The sequence below is a fragment of the Orbicella faveolata genome, unplaced genomic scaffold (genome assembly GCF_042242905.1).
Source record: "Orbicella faveolata isolate gen_17 unplaced genomic scaffold, um_ofav_v1 contig_2, whole genome shotgun sequence".
Classification (NCBI taxonomy): Eukaryota; Metazoa; Cnidaria; class Anthozoa; order Scleractinia; family Merulinidae; genus Orbicella; species Orbicella faveolata.
The window spans coordinates 10,287,501-10,303,302 of NW_028301547.1; the positions used below are offsets into that span (position 1 = coordinate 10,287,501).

The following is a 15,802-nucleotide window of genomic DNA, read 5'->3' on the forward strand; positions in this document are numbered from 1 at the left end:
TTTCGCAAATGAGCAATTGTTTCTTTATGAATTACTTACTATTGAGATCTTCAATCAAATTGTTCTCCTACTATAGTCTTGAAATTCGCCCATTGATAAATATGTGTGCGGTAGGACATTTGGTTTAAATTGATTTATTGTTCCGATTTCAAATTGTCCATTTTTTTGTCAATATATGATTCAAAAAATCTTCAGACTGAATAAAAAATGCAGGGTTTCTAATAAAAGTAGGTCCCAAACGAGTATAATATTCAGTGTAGTCACAATCCAGGAGGATAGCATTATGGATTTGTAGAACAAGACAAAGAACTTTCTTCGAAGTTCTCGTTCCCGTTTTAGTTTTTGTATAAATTCATGTGAAATTCAATAAATTCTTTTGTCAAACCACCTTGCAATGCTTATTCACGGTTGTGCGCCTTGCCGCCGGTTACAATTTTGGTGTCAGAAGTGGGATTGCATATGCCGGGTTATCCTGAAATTCGGACTGGTATGGACGCAGTCGCTAGACCCTATAGAAACTGAAAATACGCTAACATGCCAGATTATCCTGAAATTCGGACTTGTATGGACGCAGTCAATAGATCCTAAAGAAACTGAAAATACGCTCATATGCCAGGTTATCCTGAAACTCGGAATGGTATGGGACACACTTACTAGACCCTATATAGACTGAAAATACTCTCATATGCCAGATTATCTTGGACGTAGTCGCTAGACCCTATAGAAACAGAAAATACGCCCATATGCCAGGTTATCCTGAAATTCGGACTTGTATGGACGCACTCACTAGACCCTAAAGAAACTGAAAATACGCTAATATACCAGGGGCAACTCGCTGATTGGTCTAGAGGAACAATGGCTAGCCCGTGCGCCCAGCCGTTACGGGGGAGAGTATCGCCGGCGCACGAAACCCCAACGGCTGGAACTGAGCCTACCCCAGGACTAGGGACACTCACACTCTCGATCCCAGAAGGTAACATTCCCAGAAGGTAACATTGTGTACGATAAGTTTGTTTTCAAAGGCAACTTTAATATACAAATGGCTATTGAATAAATTATTACAAATTTTTAGTCAGTTTAAAAAGCATTATTACATTTTTCTCATTTTTACTGTTGTCATGGCACCACTGTTTTTAATATAATCGAGTACTTTAATAATATATAATGTACTTTTTTGGCAATTGCAGAAAACTAAATATGTTATGGTGTAGCACCAACCACAACACAAAAAGCGCTGCTTCGACCATGCCAAACAAGTCAACATTAAATGATCTGATACAGCATTGCAAAGTATGATGTCAACGCTTCTGTTGAATTCTTGCAAATGTTAGCGCCGTTGCTATGCTTTGGGACAGTAATTTGCATTATTGCATTTTTTCTTATTATTCAAAAAATAACCTATATTCCCGCTGAATCTCCTCTTGTTTCAATTCAAAACTATTCTTCAAAACAAGGTACTTAGGTTCTGTTTTCATGGCACCACTGGTTTTAATATAATCAAGAAAGCCGGATGTATACCCTTCGTACCTTTTTGGCAATTGCACAAAACTAAATAGGTTATGGTGTAGCACCAACCACAACAGCGCTTGCTTCGACCATGCCAAACAAGTCAACATTAAATGATCTGATACAGCATTGTAAAGTATGATGTCAACGCCGAGGGGATGCACCCGTAGTGTTGGAAACGTGTGGTGTTCACTGTGGCACTTCTGTTGAATTCTTGCAAATGTTAGCGCCGTTGCTATGGTTTGGGACAGTGCTGATATCGTTGTCTTTTCTGAAACACTTTTTTTCCCTTCAATAACAACTTTGTCTGGGGAGGCACCTGCAAACAAATTAGAATAATACATGGAATAGTAACAAAAATCCTCAATCCTTTAGTCCATTCCCTGAATTACTCTGGGATCAGGCCAGGATGCTTTGAACGGCACTGCGACAACAAGGACTAGAAACTATAATATACCTGTTTCATCAGGCTCTTCAACAGAAGGTACTGAGTCAATGGCAACTGCAAAAAGGGGAGAACAACATTAAATATATGCACAACTACTGTATGTGACAAGAGCTTTATACAATAAGGGGGTACATGGTGTACCATAGAAATTGTAATGGTTCCAGAATTATAATAGTATGATATGCCAGCCGCAGTCACAGGAGTGGGGCCAGTTTGTAGCAAGAAAGATTGTTCTTGCTGTGAGCCTCAGTTTGCTTTTAGATTTGCCCCATTAATACAGTTGATTTTGCTCCGACGCAATGGTCATACTTATCTGCTTATGGAGCGTTTCCTTCTTACCCCTACCCCTCTCTTCATTTTTTGCTCTCCCTATTTCCCACGTGGCCACAAACTCGGGTTTCTCTGAGCGCTGAAGCTCCAGGAAAACACTTGCTATGCAGGCTACCATGACTGGCCCACTCAAAAAATATTTGGGTGGTGTGTACTGCTTGCAGTCATGTACATAAATGTTCTGATCTATACAGAGCAGACAAAAGCACCAAACATTGCGCCAATGTACAAAGTTGAAATTGAAAGTGACCATTGTTCGGAATTGATACCAAACTACATTGGAATAATCTATGAAATAGCGACTGTTAATATTACCTCTACTTACATCGTAGATGCTAAAACTATGTGGTCCCTTTTATAACTTATGGCAAAAATATTGAATAAGAATAATAATAGACTGATATGTATTGCAATGGCACATGCATGCAGGTGACATTACAAACAGCTGCTTTCCCCACTGTGGTGAATTTTATTGGCGAACAGGGACATCATTCATCCTCTTCTCCTTGAACAGGCAAATTTGTACCACAACATACCTGCTCCTGGTCCTACGTTTTGAGACTGTTCCTTTGGGCAAGCAATAATATCTGGCTCACCATAATAGCCATCTTCATAACCTGTAAGAATGAGCAAAACCCGATTCAAATCTGCAAAACCCAAGAATTCAAATCTGCAGTCAAAATTTTCACAGCTTGGTGTTGCCAAAATGTGTTCTATGACTCTTTGTGAATGAAAGTAACTACCCTGGCTAGTGAATTAGCAATGCACTTTTTTGGCGCTTTTCCGCCCATTTTATGCTCTTGCTAAACTTGTAAAAAAAAAACAGTTTGTGATGCGTGATCAATGCGACCAATCAGACAATTCGTTCTGATGGTGAGAGTGATTCAATTTTCCCGAAAAAGCAGAAATTTTTAACTCGGGTGTCTAGAGGGGGCTACCATCATCGGGTTGTTTCAGTAACAAGTCGCTTTGAGTTATTAGCCCCCTCTGGATCCAGGGTAGAAAGTAACAGGCTAACAGGCTAATCTAGGTGGGTCATGTCTTAACTAAAAAACAGTTACAGAAATCAGGAAATTAACTAGAGAGAGTAAGAAATCAGGAAGTTAACTAAAAAGAGTAGGTATAGAAACAAAGATACTACAAAAAATACAACAATAATGACCATAACCATTGCTATTCCTGTTAAGCCAAAGTCATCTGGCAGTTTTACATCACTGTTTGTCATCACAGCCTTGTCCTCGTCCTTGACACTGTTAATTATACACGTGCCACCTGTAAGTGGCTGAATGACCTTACAAGCCAAAAACACATTAAACTTTGATTCTGTCTTCTGAGGGACTCTCAATGTCTCCAGGAGCTCCTTAGATTTGTCCATTACATCTAAAAGGTGTGTCAAAGCCATTTTAGTTTCTTCGTCAAAGCCATCTGGGTTTTCTAAGGCCTTCTGTATGTTATCAAATAAATCCTCAGTGACTATACTGACCTGTAGGGTTAATGGAAGAACAAAAATTATATAATAAAACCAAACATCATTCAGTTTTATCTGTCAGATTGATTTCTACTCTGCACCATACGATTCATGCTATTATCAACTGATTTGGATTTTCAATCTATTGAATAGATTGCCATCTATTGAAAGAAGTTCGAAGGGGGACTACTGAGTTTTTTCCAAGCGGTCAGTACAAAATGCAGACTGCAGACTGCAGACTGGGTACAAAATGCAGACTGCAGACTGCAGACTGGGTACAAAATCAGACTGTCATTTTATAACTTACCAGTTGTCACGCAATCCCTTTTCGATGTCGTATTCTATGGAAACTCGCATTACCGGGGAAAATTATTTCTCTATTACTCGAAATTCACTTATTAAATGCAGTCTCGAAGGTCGATCCATTATTAAACATCATTTAGGCATTCTTACTTCAAGCGCAAGATCTCATAACTTAAAATTACAACATTCATTGCAACATGATACTGACACTTGACCGACACATGACCTTCCGCGCACGTGGTCGCTTTCAGTTGCCTCTTCGTGGGTTCGTCATAGACTTTCAATAAAGTCCTTCGTCTTGTTTATTCTGGGGTGTTTATTCGTCACTCGCACGGCCGCTTTGCGGCCTTTAGGCTCGGTTCGCTCGCTTCGTGAGGTCGACTTGTGGCAAGTCTAGTTCGTCATGGCGGCCTTTCGGAGGTAATGCGGTAAGTAGCAGTTAAATGACCTTCTTTTTACCGATGTGTGTTACCTAATATAAAAATACTTATACCTCGTAAACCAGGATAATACCAAAATTTTAATCAGGAGAATTTTTTGAGGACACGATTCCGTGACTGATCGATCGATTGTTTACATTTGTGGTTTTGTCACATCCGATCATGAAGACCACACAATTTCTACACAAAATGAAATCATTTCTTTTAATGAACATTGTTTTGGCCTCAGTCTGATTTTCTTTTTGAAAACGAATATATTTTTATTTTGGAATTGACCTTCGAGACTGCATTCAAAAAGTATATTTCGAGTAATGGAGCAAGATCATTCCCTGGTAATGCGAGTTTTCGTGGAATACGACATTGAAAAATTTTATCACATTTCAGACGGCAAAAAACAGTTTCAAATGACAGTCTGCATTTTGTACCAAGTCTGCAGTCTGCAGTCTGCATTTTGTACTGACCGTTTTTCCAAGTGAAGTGCACAAAACGCTCAACGATAATATTCGAAGCTCGCTTGGACCTCAGAAAGCGAAAGAGTTAATACTTACACCATCGTAACATTTCCCGATGAGATTTGAACTGCTGAAAGATGTTTTCTCCGTAAAATTCTTGAGATGTACAAAACCTATCCCGGTACAAAGACAGGCTTGAAAACTTATCAAATTTCTGTTGTTCATGGATGTCGCCATCTTAGCATCGACAGCGCGCGCTAGATGCACGTGACTTGTTCGGGCAACCGATTGTTGGCCGAACAAGTCACGTGCGCAGTTCGAATAGCGCGGACGAGTCGATCGTTATTTCGAACTGAACAGCTCATCAAACTGCGGCGGGAAGGTAAGAATATTTCTATCGATTGTCGATGTTTTCTTCGCTGACGCTTTTCTTTGATGGGAAACAACTTATCAAAACTTCAGTATCGGTCTTTTGTTTGGGCAAACAAACAGCTTTAAACACTGAGGCTTCCTCTGCGTTTGTGGAAAATAACGATCTTATTTCAACGGACCGTTGGAGGAGTTTGAAAGTTGAATGAGATAATTTTTCTCAAAAATTAGGAAGATTGATAGGAAGATTGCACTATTTGGCTGTTTAGAGGTCCTTTATTTCTATGCGAAAAAATGCGACCGTATATGCTTTAGTATATGATGCCATAGATGCTATGCAATGTCCCTCCAAAATTGCCATGCCATCTTCATATCAGACAAGTTCTTTGTCTGTCTTATGAATGAAAAAAGAAGTTATTTACTGTTTGTTTGATACTATGAAATCAGTGTTATGGTGCGTAAAAGCCCTAGCATGAACATTACATATTTTAATTTATTTACTTATTTATTTTTTAGATGTACTCTATGGGCCAAGTTGTCATAGTAAAGTATGTTGGTTTTGGCTGGTGGCCTGCCAAGGTACAGTATTTTACTAAAGAAATAAAAAACGCACCCGAGTGCATTGTTGAGTTCTATAACCACGCGGGAATTTTTAAGAACACGAGAGAAGTGCATAAAGAAGCACAAGGCACAGCCGAGTGCTTCTCGCACTTCTCGAGTGTTCTTAAAAATTCCCAAGTGCTTATATAATCAACAACGCATGAGGAGAAAGTTTTTTATTTCTTTTATGAAATGTTAAAGAAATTGCGTGCGCTAAAGCTCGTGACATAAGCAGCGTGCATTATAACTCGATAAAGCACGTGCGTGACGTATGCACTCGTACTTTATCGAGTTATAATGAACTCGAACTGACCAATCACAATGCGCGCATTTACTCGGGCATTTTATAAAATTTAATATTATTTGAATGTTGAGTTGATTTCACTCTGACTCCAAACTTGAATTAAATTATCTGCTTGAATTTTTAGTTCAACAATTGCCATGCAGAGGTATAAAACACCTGAGAACGGGGATTTTTTTTATTGAAAACTTGAGGTGACTAGTCAACTCAATAGCATTATCTAGGGCCTTGCATGCTTGAGCTGTTTTGACTGCATGAGACCAGTGTCTAAATGTCTATCTGTATATTATTATTATAATAACATGGCTATGAGAGATTAGTAATGTCAATTTGAGATGTCAATTTGACTGTCATAGAGATATGATGTTAGGGGCAATTCCACAAGAGAGATGGAAAAAAGAATTTTTCAAAACTTATAAAGTGTTCAGTGGTTATGAATTTTATAACATTTTCTTGAAATTTTATAACATTTTCTTGTTTATAACTGCGGATACAACACTGCCACTCATATTGTAAATAGTACTTATGTTTCATTGCAAACAAGATCTACATTTCACACAGTAACAAAACTTGTAACGTCTGTAACATCAAACTTTTCTTCGTTGCTTAGGTGATCATGGTGTTATTGTTATTATTATGATGATTATATTTTGTTTGTTTTACTATATTCACTGTATAGGTGCCTTTTTCATTTCAGATAGTTGGCTTCAAAAGCAGAAGTTCTGTGGTGGTGAAATGTTTCGAAAGCCGAGAAGAGGATGAGTGTGACATAATTTTTAAAACTGAAGATGTGAGAAATTTCCCAGAAGTAATTCCTAAAAAAATAAAGATGAAAAAAAAAAGGCATACCAGCGTGCAAGGTAAGTCTCTGGGCATTCAGAATAATAGAATATTTACTCTTTCTAGGTTAAGAGAATTTGTAATGATCAATGACAATTTTTGTGTTTTCACAAGATTGCTTGACATTTCTGACAGGATTGCTTATGAGCAGATGCAGGAGCAGATGCAGGAGCAGATGTCTAGTCATGGTGAGGAGGTCTACCTACTAATAATTAAAATTTATGTTCCGCAACAAAGGGATGGTCGGGGTCTTTTATTATGCCATTTCTACAAGATATTATCTGTAATGTACCAAAGTCAGGAAACTACAATAGGGAGTATGAACATCAAGCAGGTAGTAAATTATATTTCTGTTTAGCACAAAGTGGGTGAATGTGTCTTAGTGGGTAAACTTTTAACATGATCCAAATAGTGGTCAAGAGCTGATATCACAAAAAATACGTAATTAACTTAATTACCGTATTTTTATATTAATTTTTTCATTTTAAGTTTGAACATGATCCAAAAGGACAAACAAATTAGTTTGTCCTTTTGGTTCCCATTTTCAAAATTTAAAAATAAAAATAGTGATGTCACATTTGCTCACTCTTTTATTCATTCATTAATCTATTCACTTATTTAGAGGACCACCCAGAAGAACCTCCAGAAACATCGACCTCAAAAGGTACAGTATATTTAAATTTATTTTTTCATTTCAAGTTTGAACATGATCCAAAAACAAATCAGTTTGTCCTTTTGGTTCCCATTTTCAAAATTGAAAAATAAAAATAATGATGTCACATTTGCTCACTCTTTTATTCATTCATTAATCTATTCACTTATTTAGATTCCTTTCCAGAGGACGACTCAGAAGAACATCCAGAAACATCGACCTCAAACGGTACAGTATATTTAAATTTATTTTTTCATTTCAAGTTTGAACATGATCCAAAAACAAATCAGTTTGTCCTTTTGGTTCCCATTTTCAAAATTGAAAAATAAAAATAGTGATGTCACATTTGCTCACTCTTTTATTCATTCATTAATCTATTCACTTATTTAGATTCCTTTCCAGAGGACGACTCAGAAGAACATCCAGAAACATCGACCTCAAATGGTACAGTATATTTAAATTTATTTTTTCATTTCAAGTTTGAACATGATCCAAAAACAAATCAGTTTGTCCTTTTGGTTCCCATTTTCAAAATTGAAAAATAAAAATAGTGATGTCACATTTGCTCACTCTTTTATTCATTCATTAATCTATTCACTTATTTAGATTCCTTTCCAGAGGACCACTCAGAAGAACCTCCAGAAACATCGACCTCAAAAGGTACAGTATATTTAAATTTATTTTTTCATTTCAAGTTTGAACATGATCCAAAAACAAATTAGTTTGTCCTTTTAAAATAGTGATGTCACATTTGCTCACTCTTTTATGCATTCATTAATCTATTCTCTAAGGTACAGTATATTTAAATTAATTTTTTCATTTCAAGTTTGAACATGATCCAAAAACAAATTAAAAAATACTGTACCTTTTGAGGTCGATGTTTCTGGAGGTTCTAGTTTGTCCCCATTTCATATGTGTAATACAAAGGGGGTGAAATGTTTCAAGCAAATTAGTAAAATAACTCAGTCAGGCGGGAATACTTAACAATTATTTGTCGAAGGCAAAGTGATTATCGGTGATTGTTACATAGCTGTATAATGAGTTATATCTTGGTTCTTGCTGTTCTTTCATACTCAAGATTGCTGGATTGCCAAGTCACGTTTATTAATAGTGCTGTCGGGCAAATGGAAAGGAGGATTCCATCCTAAAAAACACTCACAAACAGGTTCTTGGAGGAAACACATCAAGGAAAATATGTAAGATATGTTGTTGTATTGTGTAGTAATTTGTTGTGAAACTATAAATTCTAGGAGCTTCAACTGAATAACACATGAATGGAGTTTTTCAGGTCGGTTGCAAATGGATGAAATAGAAATATTCTTACTTAGTTTGAGTTACTTCGTTCGTTTAAATTTTGTTGGCGCTGGTCATGGTTGAAAAACGTTTATTCGCAACGTAAAGCGTGGTTTTTCACTAGTAGTCTGGTCGTCAGACATTTTGACCTGGAAAAAAATCGTATAGAAGCAAGTTTGGTATCAAAAAACGCAGAATGTCTAGGAGAAAAACATATCCAAAATCCCCTAAAATCCGTCATGGGGAAAAAGTTTTATTAGCATTTGAATATTTTGCACTTTTTTCCCATAATGATTTATGCACAATCAGTACTGAAAAACAAAAGTCTTTTCACAAGTGAGTGTTCTTAATCATAAATGTCGATAAGTAAACTTAAAGAAACAAATAAATTTAGTGACACAGATATATTTATAAACATGAACATGTCAGTTATCAAGTCGGATCAGTCACATGCATGTTTTAAGTCAAAACTCAAACCATGCACAGTATGGGATCACACCTTTCCCATCAACCAGAGGTTGACATCCTGAAGTTGGATCTTTCCTGGGGTCAGGTGCCTCTAGTATTGATTGTTAATTTAACAATGAAAATGCTAATGCAAAGTAATCAAACGTAAATTCCAAGTAATAAATTTCACTGGTGAGCCAATTCCAGTTATGCAATTTTGAAACTGGAACGATGATTAGAGCGATAATAATAAGGCAGGGATCCCGATTCGCGATTGGAATGCTAGATTTCCAATGCAATTTCATTGAAATCTAGTCGTGATACTGGAGGTTCGTTTTAAGGTGCGGCAATATGGCAAAAATTTGATCCAACTTGGCGCGCAACATTTTCGTTGCTGGTTGTAGAGCGATGTTGCCCGTATTACCGCCTCGTGCGCAGCAAAAATTGATGTTGCAGATCGTGCGCTACAGTACTTGTTGTGAGAAGTTGAAAGTGGTTCTACTTTGTGTAAATGTACGGTAATACGAGCAACAAAATTGCCCAATTACTGGGCGCGCAACATTGTTGCGTTTCAAGTTCTTGAACGATGTTGCTCGTATTACTATCCTGCACGCAACTTGTCATGCAACAAAAATCGATTTTGCAGGTTGCGAAAACTTGTTCAACAAAGTAGAAGGATTTTCAACTTCTTGCAACTAGCAGTCCGCAAACTGCTACATTGAATTTTGTTGTGCGTGTGGTGATAATACGAGCAACATTACTCTACAACCTGTAACAAAAATATTGTGGATCATATTGGACGATGTTCCCGTATTACCGCACCTTAACAAACAAACTAGCCCAACTGGGCGCGCAACATTGTTGTGTTTCAGGTTAATTGTTGAAGGATGTTGCTCGTATTACTATCCTGTACGCAACTTGTCATGCAACAAAAATCGATTTTACAGGTTGCGAAAACTTGTTCAACAAAGTAGAAGGATTTTCAACTTCTTGCAACTAGCAGCCCGCAAACTGCTACATTGAATTTTGTTGTGCGTGTGGTGTTAATACGAGCAACATTGCTCTACAACCTGTAACAAAAATATTGTGGATCGTATTGGACGATTTTCCCGTATTACCGCACCTTAACAAACTTTCTCAACCTGCGCGCCAAGTTATAAGCTGGGTGGTAATGCGAGCAACATTGCTGAACAATTTGTAATTAATAAATACTTGCTGTAATAAATTTATCGCTATAGATCGAGTGTTATATTCGTAGAAGATTGAGAAGATTGTCGATTTGTCCTTTTCAGTTTTGACAGCTCAAATCGCTAAAGAAGTTCTCCAATCTGCCCTGATTTGTTCTAACTGTTACAATTCCACAACGTGGAAAAATGACGACGAAAATCCTTCAACATGTCGCACGACTCCTCAAATCCCAAACGGACTCGGATTTTTTTACGCTCGAATGCTTAAAATCCAAAGGCTCTGGCTCGGGTTTTAAAACAAGGGCTTGCAGGCTCGAAAAGCTCGGAAAAGCCCGCAACGAAAGCTAGGTCACGGGTCATTGAAATGTTTTTATTAAAGATAAACCTTTTTGTAGCTATTTTATATTTAATGAGTTTGCTATAACTTCTAAAATCATCGAAATTGATGGCATCGGAATTTGGAAGAAAATCGTGTTTAGAATTACCTAATTTCCACTATGACAACCTCGCGCCATGCATTTCAATCAATTTCTACACAGGAAGCCCACTATACAATTACTGGCAAATGTTTAGCTTTTGATAACAAAACAGAAAACCAGATACTTGTTATTTATAGTAGCGGTACATGTTTTATAAACTAAACTACACTTACGTGACTGGAAATTGTACTGATATATTGATAATATATTTAGGCGCTCCCCCTATAATTATGTAAACACTCGACATAAATTTCAAACGCTGAGAAAAATTTTTCCCCAAAACGGATTTTAGGGGATTTTGGATATGTTATTCTCCTAAACATTCTGCGTCTTTTGATACCAAATTTGTTTCTATTCGATTTTTTTCCAGGTAACATATATATTTTTTGTTTGACGACCAGACTATAGCGACATAAGCACAAGCATAAGCCAGTGAGGACGGGGGCGACATAAGCATAAGCACAAGAAAAACAAGACAAGTTTGATTTTCTTGTGCTTATGCTTATGTCAAGTGAGGATGGACCAACATAAGCATAAGCCAGTGTAGTGAGGACGGGCGCGACATAAGTATAAGCTCAAGCCGACGTTTGAGGAAGCCTGGTACCAAAATTATACGCTTTCAGACCTCGTGCGCATGCTCCAACTCTTATGCTTATGTTGCGCCCGTCCTCACTGGTGCTTATGTCGCTAGTGAAAACCACGCTTAAGGCCTGTTTACACTAGCAATTTTGTCGCGCGACACGGTCTGCAATTTTTGCGTATCGCAACCCAAAATCTCGCGTGTAAACAACCTGCAATTTCACGGCGATTTCATGGCAATTTCAAAGCGATTTGATGCAATTTTTCGTAGTTACACAAACAACGAGTGAATAGAATCCCGTACAAGCACTTTCTATGGTGTTGTCTGTTTATTATGTATATAACGAGACGTTTTTTGCATAAAAGTGATTTGAAAGAAAGCGTGCGTGGTGGATGTAGTAGGCTAAACTGAAGATAAGCTTACCGACGACATTGTCCTTACCGACAAATCGTTTGCAAACAAAAATACAAGAATTTCTTAACTTTTATTCAATAAGTAAATGACTTAAGATAAGACAGAATGAAACTAGTACTCTAAAGGTGAAGACTACAGCTGTATCATGTCGAAATCATAGCAAAAAAAGAAAAGGAAAAACATCAAGCCTACAATTTTTGAAAGATGAAGCCAATTTGTTGAATCCTCGGGAAGAAATATGAGAGAAAAATACCTTGTTTTTAGTTCTTTTGCCAGTCTCTTCGAGTTTCTTACATCATAGGTTTGTAGAATTGTCGTTGAGCTATCCTTTTGTTTATCGTTGGTCACATTTTAGATTCAAGGACGGCAAAGTTTTTAGCTTGAATCATCGATCTTTCGCCGGGAAGTAGAAACCAACAGCTCTTTCTCTTCGATATCTAGACATCTTTTTCTCATTGCAAAAATTTGACAAAAATCTGCCGTTGGGAGTAATAACTTTCAAAACAAAACAACTTTTTCCTCTGTCGCCTGGGAAGCCAGTAAAAAAAAAAAAGTGCTATTTCTCGTTCTCTGATTGGCTGAGGATTGATCGACGATTCTGATTGATTATATTTTTACACTCTGAAAAGCTGTACGCGACGCTGATTGGACGTATCGCTGTTTTTCGCATGTGAAAATATAGCATATAGATTTCTATTCATAGGCTTTACGCTATGAAAGTCTCGTTATATATATAAAAAAATTTTTGATATTATGTTGTTGTAGGAAACCTGTGTTATGCTGCGGGAACAGATTTTCCTCAGCAGGGAGTTTTCAATACCATATACTAAAAAAACATGTAAGTAAATTATTTGCATATGCCATTATAAAATAATTACAATATAACGCACGCTCTGATTGGTTAAATCAGCACGCAGCACGGTAGCACTGCTGCCAGAACACTCGCAAAGTGTTGAGAATTCCCCGCTTCGCGTCGTGCTGTTCTGATAAATCCCCGCCTGCTTTAAATCTGCACACAGCACACGCACTCGCCTTTTATTTATTCAATTTAATGAAGTTTAAAGTGCACCTACAATAATGTAGTTGAATAGTTTCTTTATGAATAGTAAAGCTTTATGGTTTAATAGGCTTCTATTTTTCTTTACTATTTCTGAAGAAACGATTGTCGTGCACTTTAAAATAAATTTTGACCTATTGAAATAGGAACTTAAAAAAACTCTTTAAAACTGGAGGGAAACACGTTAAAACAGTTTATATTTAATGTTTCAGATTACCGCTAGAAGATACAATTTAAGCAAATGCTGTATATCACTAGAAGCTTAAACAAAGAGTGAGTACTCTGTTCATACCACAATACCCTACAATGTATTCTTGGAATTTTATAACATTTTCTTGTTTATAACTGCGGATACTACACTGCCACTCATATTGTAAATAGTACTCTTATGTTTCATTGCAAACAAGTTTCACACAGTAACAAAACTTGTAACGTCTGTAACATCAAACTTTTCTTCGTTGCTTAAGGGTCATCATTTTCAGATAGTTGGCTTACAAAGCAGAAGTTCTGTGGTGGTGAGGTGTTTTGAAAGTCGAGATTTGTAAAATTGAAGATGTGAGGGATTTCCCAGAGGTTATTCCTAAAAAAAATTAAGATGAAAAAAAAAGAGGGCATACCAGCGTGCGAGGTAAGTCTCTGGACATTCAGAATAATGAGAACAATCTTTCTTGCTACAAACTGGCCGCACTCCTGTGACTGCGGCTGGCATATCATACTATTCCCTCGGTGTTGTTATAGCCACGCACATGCACAACACAACTCCATATTGCTGAACGGCGTCCGAATCAAAAGTCTAACACAATCATGAATTCTTAGATAAGAGTGGAAAAAGCCTATCAAATACGTGATCTTTTTTGTTGCTGTAATAAATGGGCAACCATGGTGAGTTGCAAGAACCGGAATTCGAGTTATCGGGGTAAATTTGACCCAAATTTTGATCAAGGGAAACGAGATTTTGTTCGAGTTAGCTGGGTTTTTGAGTTATCCGAGTTCGAGTTAACCGAGTAAAAATGACTGAAAAGTGAGATCAAATCCAAGGGAAATGGAAGTTTGTTTGAGTAAGCAGGTTTGTTCGAGTTATCAGAGTTCGAGTTCCAGGGTTCTACTGTAAAATAATAATTATAACGAATTTATATGGAATGTTTTCACATGATGTCATGGCAGCCATATTGGTGTCCCAAAACAAAGAAACAGGTCATTACAGGAGAATCTCAGACCGAGGCTTTGATGTATTGACTGAGCGAAATCGAGGTCAATACATCAAGGTCGAGGTATGAGATTCTCCTGTAATGACCGAACGGAAGAGGTTAATAAGTTATTTATAATAAGGCCTTTTAAGCACTATTCAAAAAAAGAGTAGAATCAAGGGAAAAAACACTACAGGTTCTCCTAGTCGCTCATACTAATGAAGTATCGTTATGCTTATATTTTTCTTTCAGTTATTGAAAAGATAGTTATCATTTCATTTTGTCGGCATTTTTTGTTGTTTTTGCCCCTTGCAAGTAGCTTTTTCTCACAACTAAAAACAAACCCGTTGAGCTGAGAAAATTTTTTCATAATGCCCAGTCATTACAAGAAAATAATGCCCGCTCTGGATCCATTCAACATTTAATAAATGTTGATGATGCAAATTGTTATTTTTTTTTTCAGAATTGCCTCTCCCTTCCTTGAGGTCGTGGAAGAAGTTCTCTCCAAGAAAGAAGATGAAGATGAAGAGGAAGACGAAGAGATGTTGTTCTCAGATGAGGAAGAAAAGAACTATGAGAATTTCTGTAGATTATCATCAGGGAAATTATTCTTTCTTTAAATGCGCCTAAGCACATAGTATTATAAAGGGCACTAAATAAAAAACAACAAATTGTAAATAAGTGGGAAACTTAAGGAAAACCGTTAATTTGCACCACATAGATATACATAGTTTTTTTTTTTAGATCTTTGTCGTTTATTCACAATATTAAGAGATATGTTCGTTGGTCAGTAACTGCGCTCAATTTTTTTTTCTCAGTATCTATGCTTAGTCACGCCGACTTATAACCACAATTTACTCTGTAGATTGGCAGGACAATCTCGAACTGTTTTGAATCCTAAGGGAAGGGCTCTCATTTCCCTTCCAGTAAAAGTTAATTAATCATGGATTTTATGAGTGAGTATTCGTTTCAAAGTAATAGAATATTTTATTCTCTCTTAAGATTTTCTGAAATTCAAGATATTGTTTCTCAATTTTCACATATCCAAAAACGCAAATTGGTTGTTGTTTTTTATTTAAGAGATATAAAACGGTGCGCGTGTCTTTATGCCATTCTATAGGAACTTTGCGAACGAAAATTTACTCTGCGCCTTTTCAGTGTGTAAATCTCAGTATGTATATTATAAATCGTAATATTAAATGATAATAAACAGTGGTACCTCGTGGTACCTAAGAAATGAGTGAAAGCATTCGGGTCATTGACTTTCGAGCAGTTGGTTGGCTCCTAAAGGAGCCGTTCTTTTTAATTGGCTTTACTCGCCAAGACGAAATCTACGACTTTTCAAGTGGGCTTTATCTACGCGGTATCTAAACGAACCACCGCGGGAAAAGGTTTTTCCGCAACACCTAACGGTTCCTGGCCATTTCGTCTCGTCGACAACGTACTTTC

At 37.0% G+C, this 15,802-nt stretch overlaps 1 protein-coding gene and 1 pseudogene across 9 annotated transcripts; one reads left to right on the top strand and one right to left on the bottom strand.

Moving 5' to 3' along the window:
* Positions 1–1,009: 1,009 nt before the first annotated feature.
* Positions 1,010–5,192, bottom strand: LOC110061931 (uncharacterized; annotated as a pseudogene). The gene is made up of 6 exons (XR_016207192.1): positions 5,044–5,192; positions 3,453–3,767; position 3,028; positions 2,821–2,901; positions 1,964–2,008; positions 1,010–1,918 (listed from the first exon to the last, which is right to left on the bottom strand). The product of XR_016207192.1 is annotated as an uncharacterized LOC110061931 (transcript).
* A 48-nt stretch (positions 5,193–5,240) lies between these two features.
* Positions 5,241–15,593, top strand: LOC110061930 (uncharacterized). 8 transcript variants are annotated; one of them, XR_016207189.1, is made up of 11 exons: positions 6,952–7,077; positions 7,193–7,245; positions 7,680–7,721; positions 7,884–7,937; positions 8,100–8,153; positions 8,316–8,369; positions 8,788–8,905; positions 12,875–12,947; positions 13,379–13,439; positions 13,634–13,794; positions 14,817–15,593. XR_016207189.1 is itself a non-coding variant. In XM_089289521.1 (9 exons), exons 2-9 carry the CDS (start codon positions 5,833–5,835, stop codon positions 8,815–8,817), a joined length of 513 nt encoding a protein of 170 aa, XP_089145647.1. In that variant the 5' UTR covers positions 5,241–5,329; the 3' UTR covers positions 8,818–8,902. The 8 variants fall into 8 exon arrangements, 5 of the variants coding, with proteins under 5 accessions (XP_089145647.1, XP_089145649.1, XP_089145650.1 ...); XR_016207191.1 differs by lacking the exon at positions 12,875–12,947; XR_016207190.1 differs by lacking the exon at positions 7,680–7,721.
* Positions 15,594–15,802: the final 209 nt, after the last annotated feature.

Excerpts from the sequence above, each read along its gene's own strand:
- LOC110061930 (XM_089289521.1), top strand. The coding sequence starts at position 5,833 with ATGTACTCTATGGGCCAAGTTGTCATAGTAAAGTATGTTGGTTTTGGC. Across the intron at positions 5,896-6,914 it reads TTGGCTGGTGGCCTGCCAAG|ATAGTTGGCTTCAAAAGCAG; the intron begins GTACAGTATTTT and ends TTTTCATTTCAG. Across the intron at positions 7,938-8,099 it reads AGAAACATCGACCTCAAACG|ATTCCTTTCCAGAGGACGAC; the intron begins GTACAGTATATT and ends TCACTTATTTAG.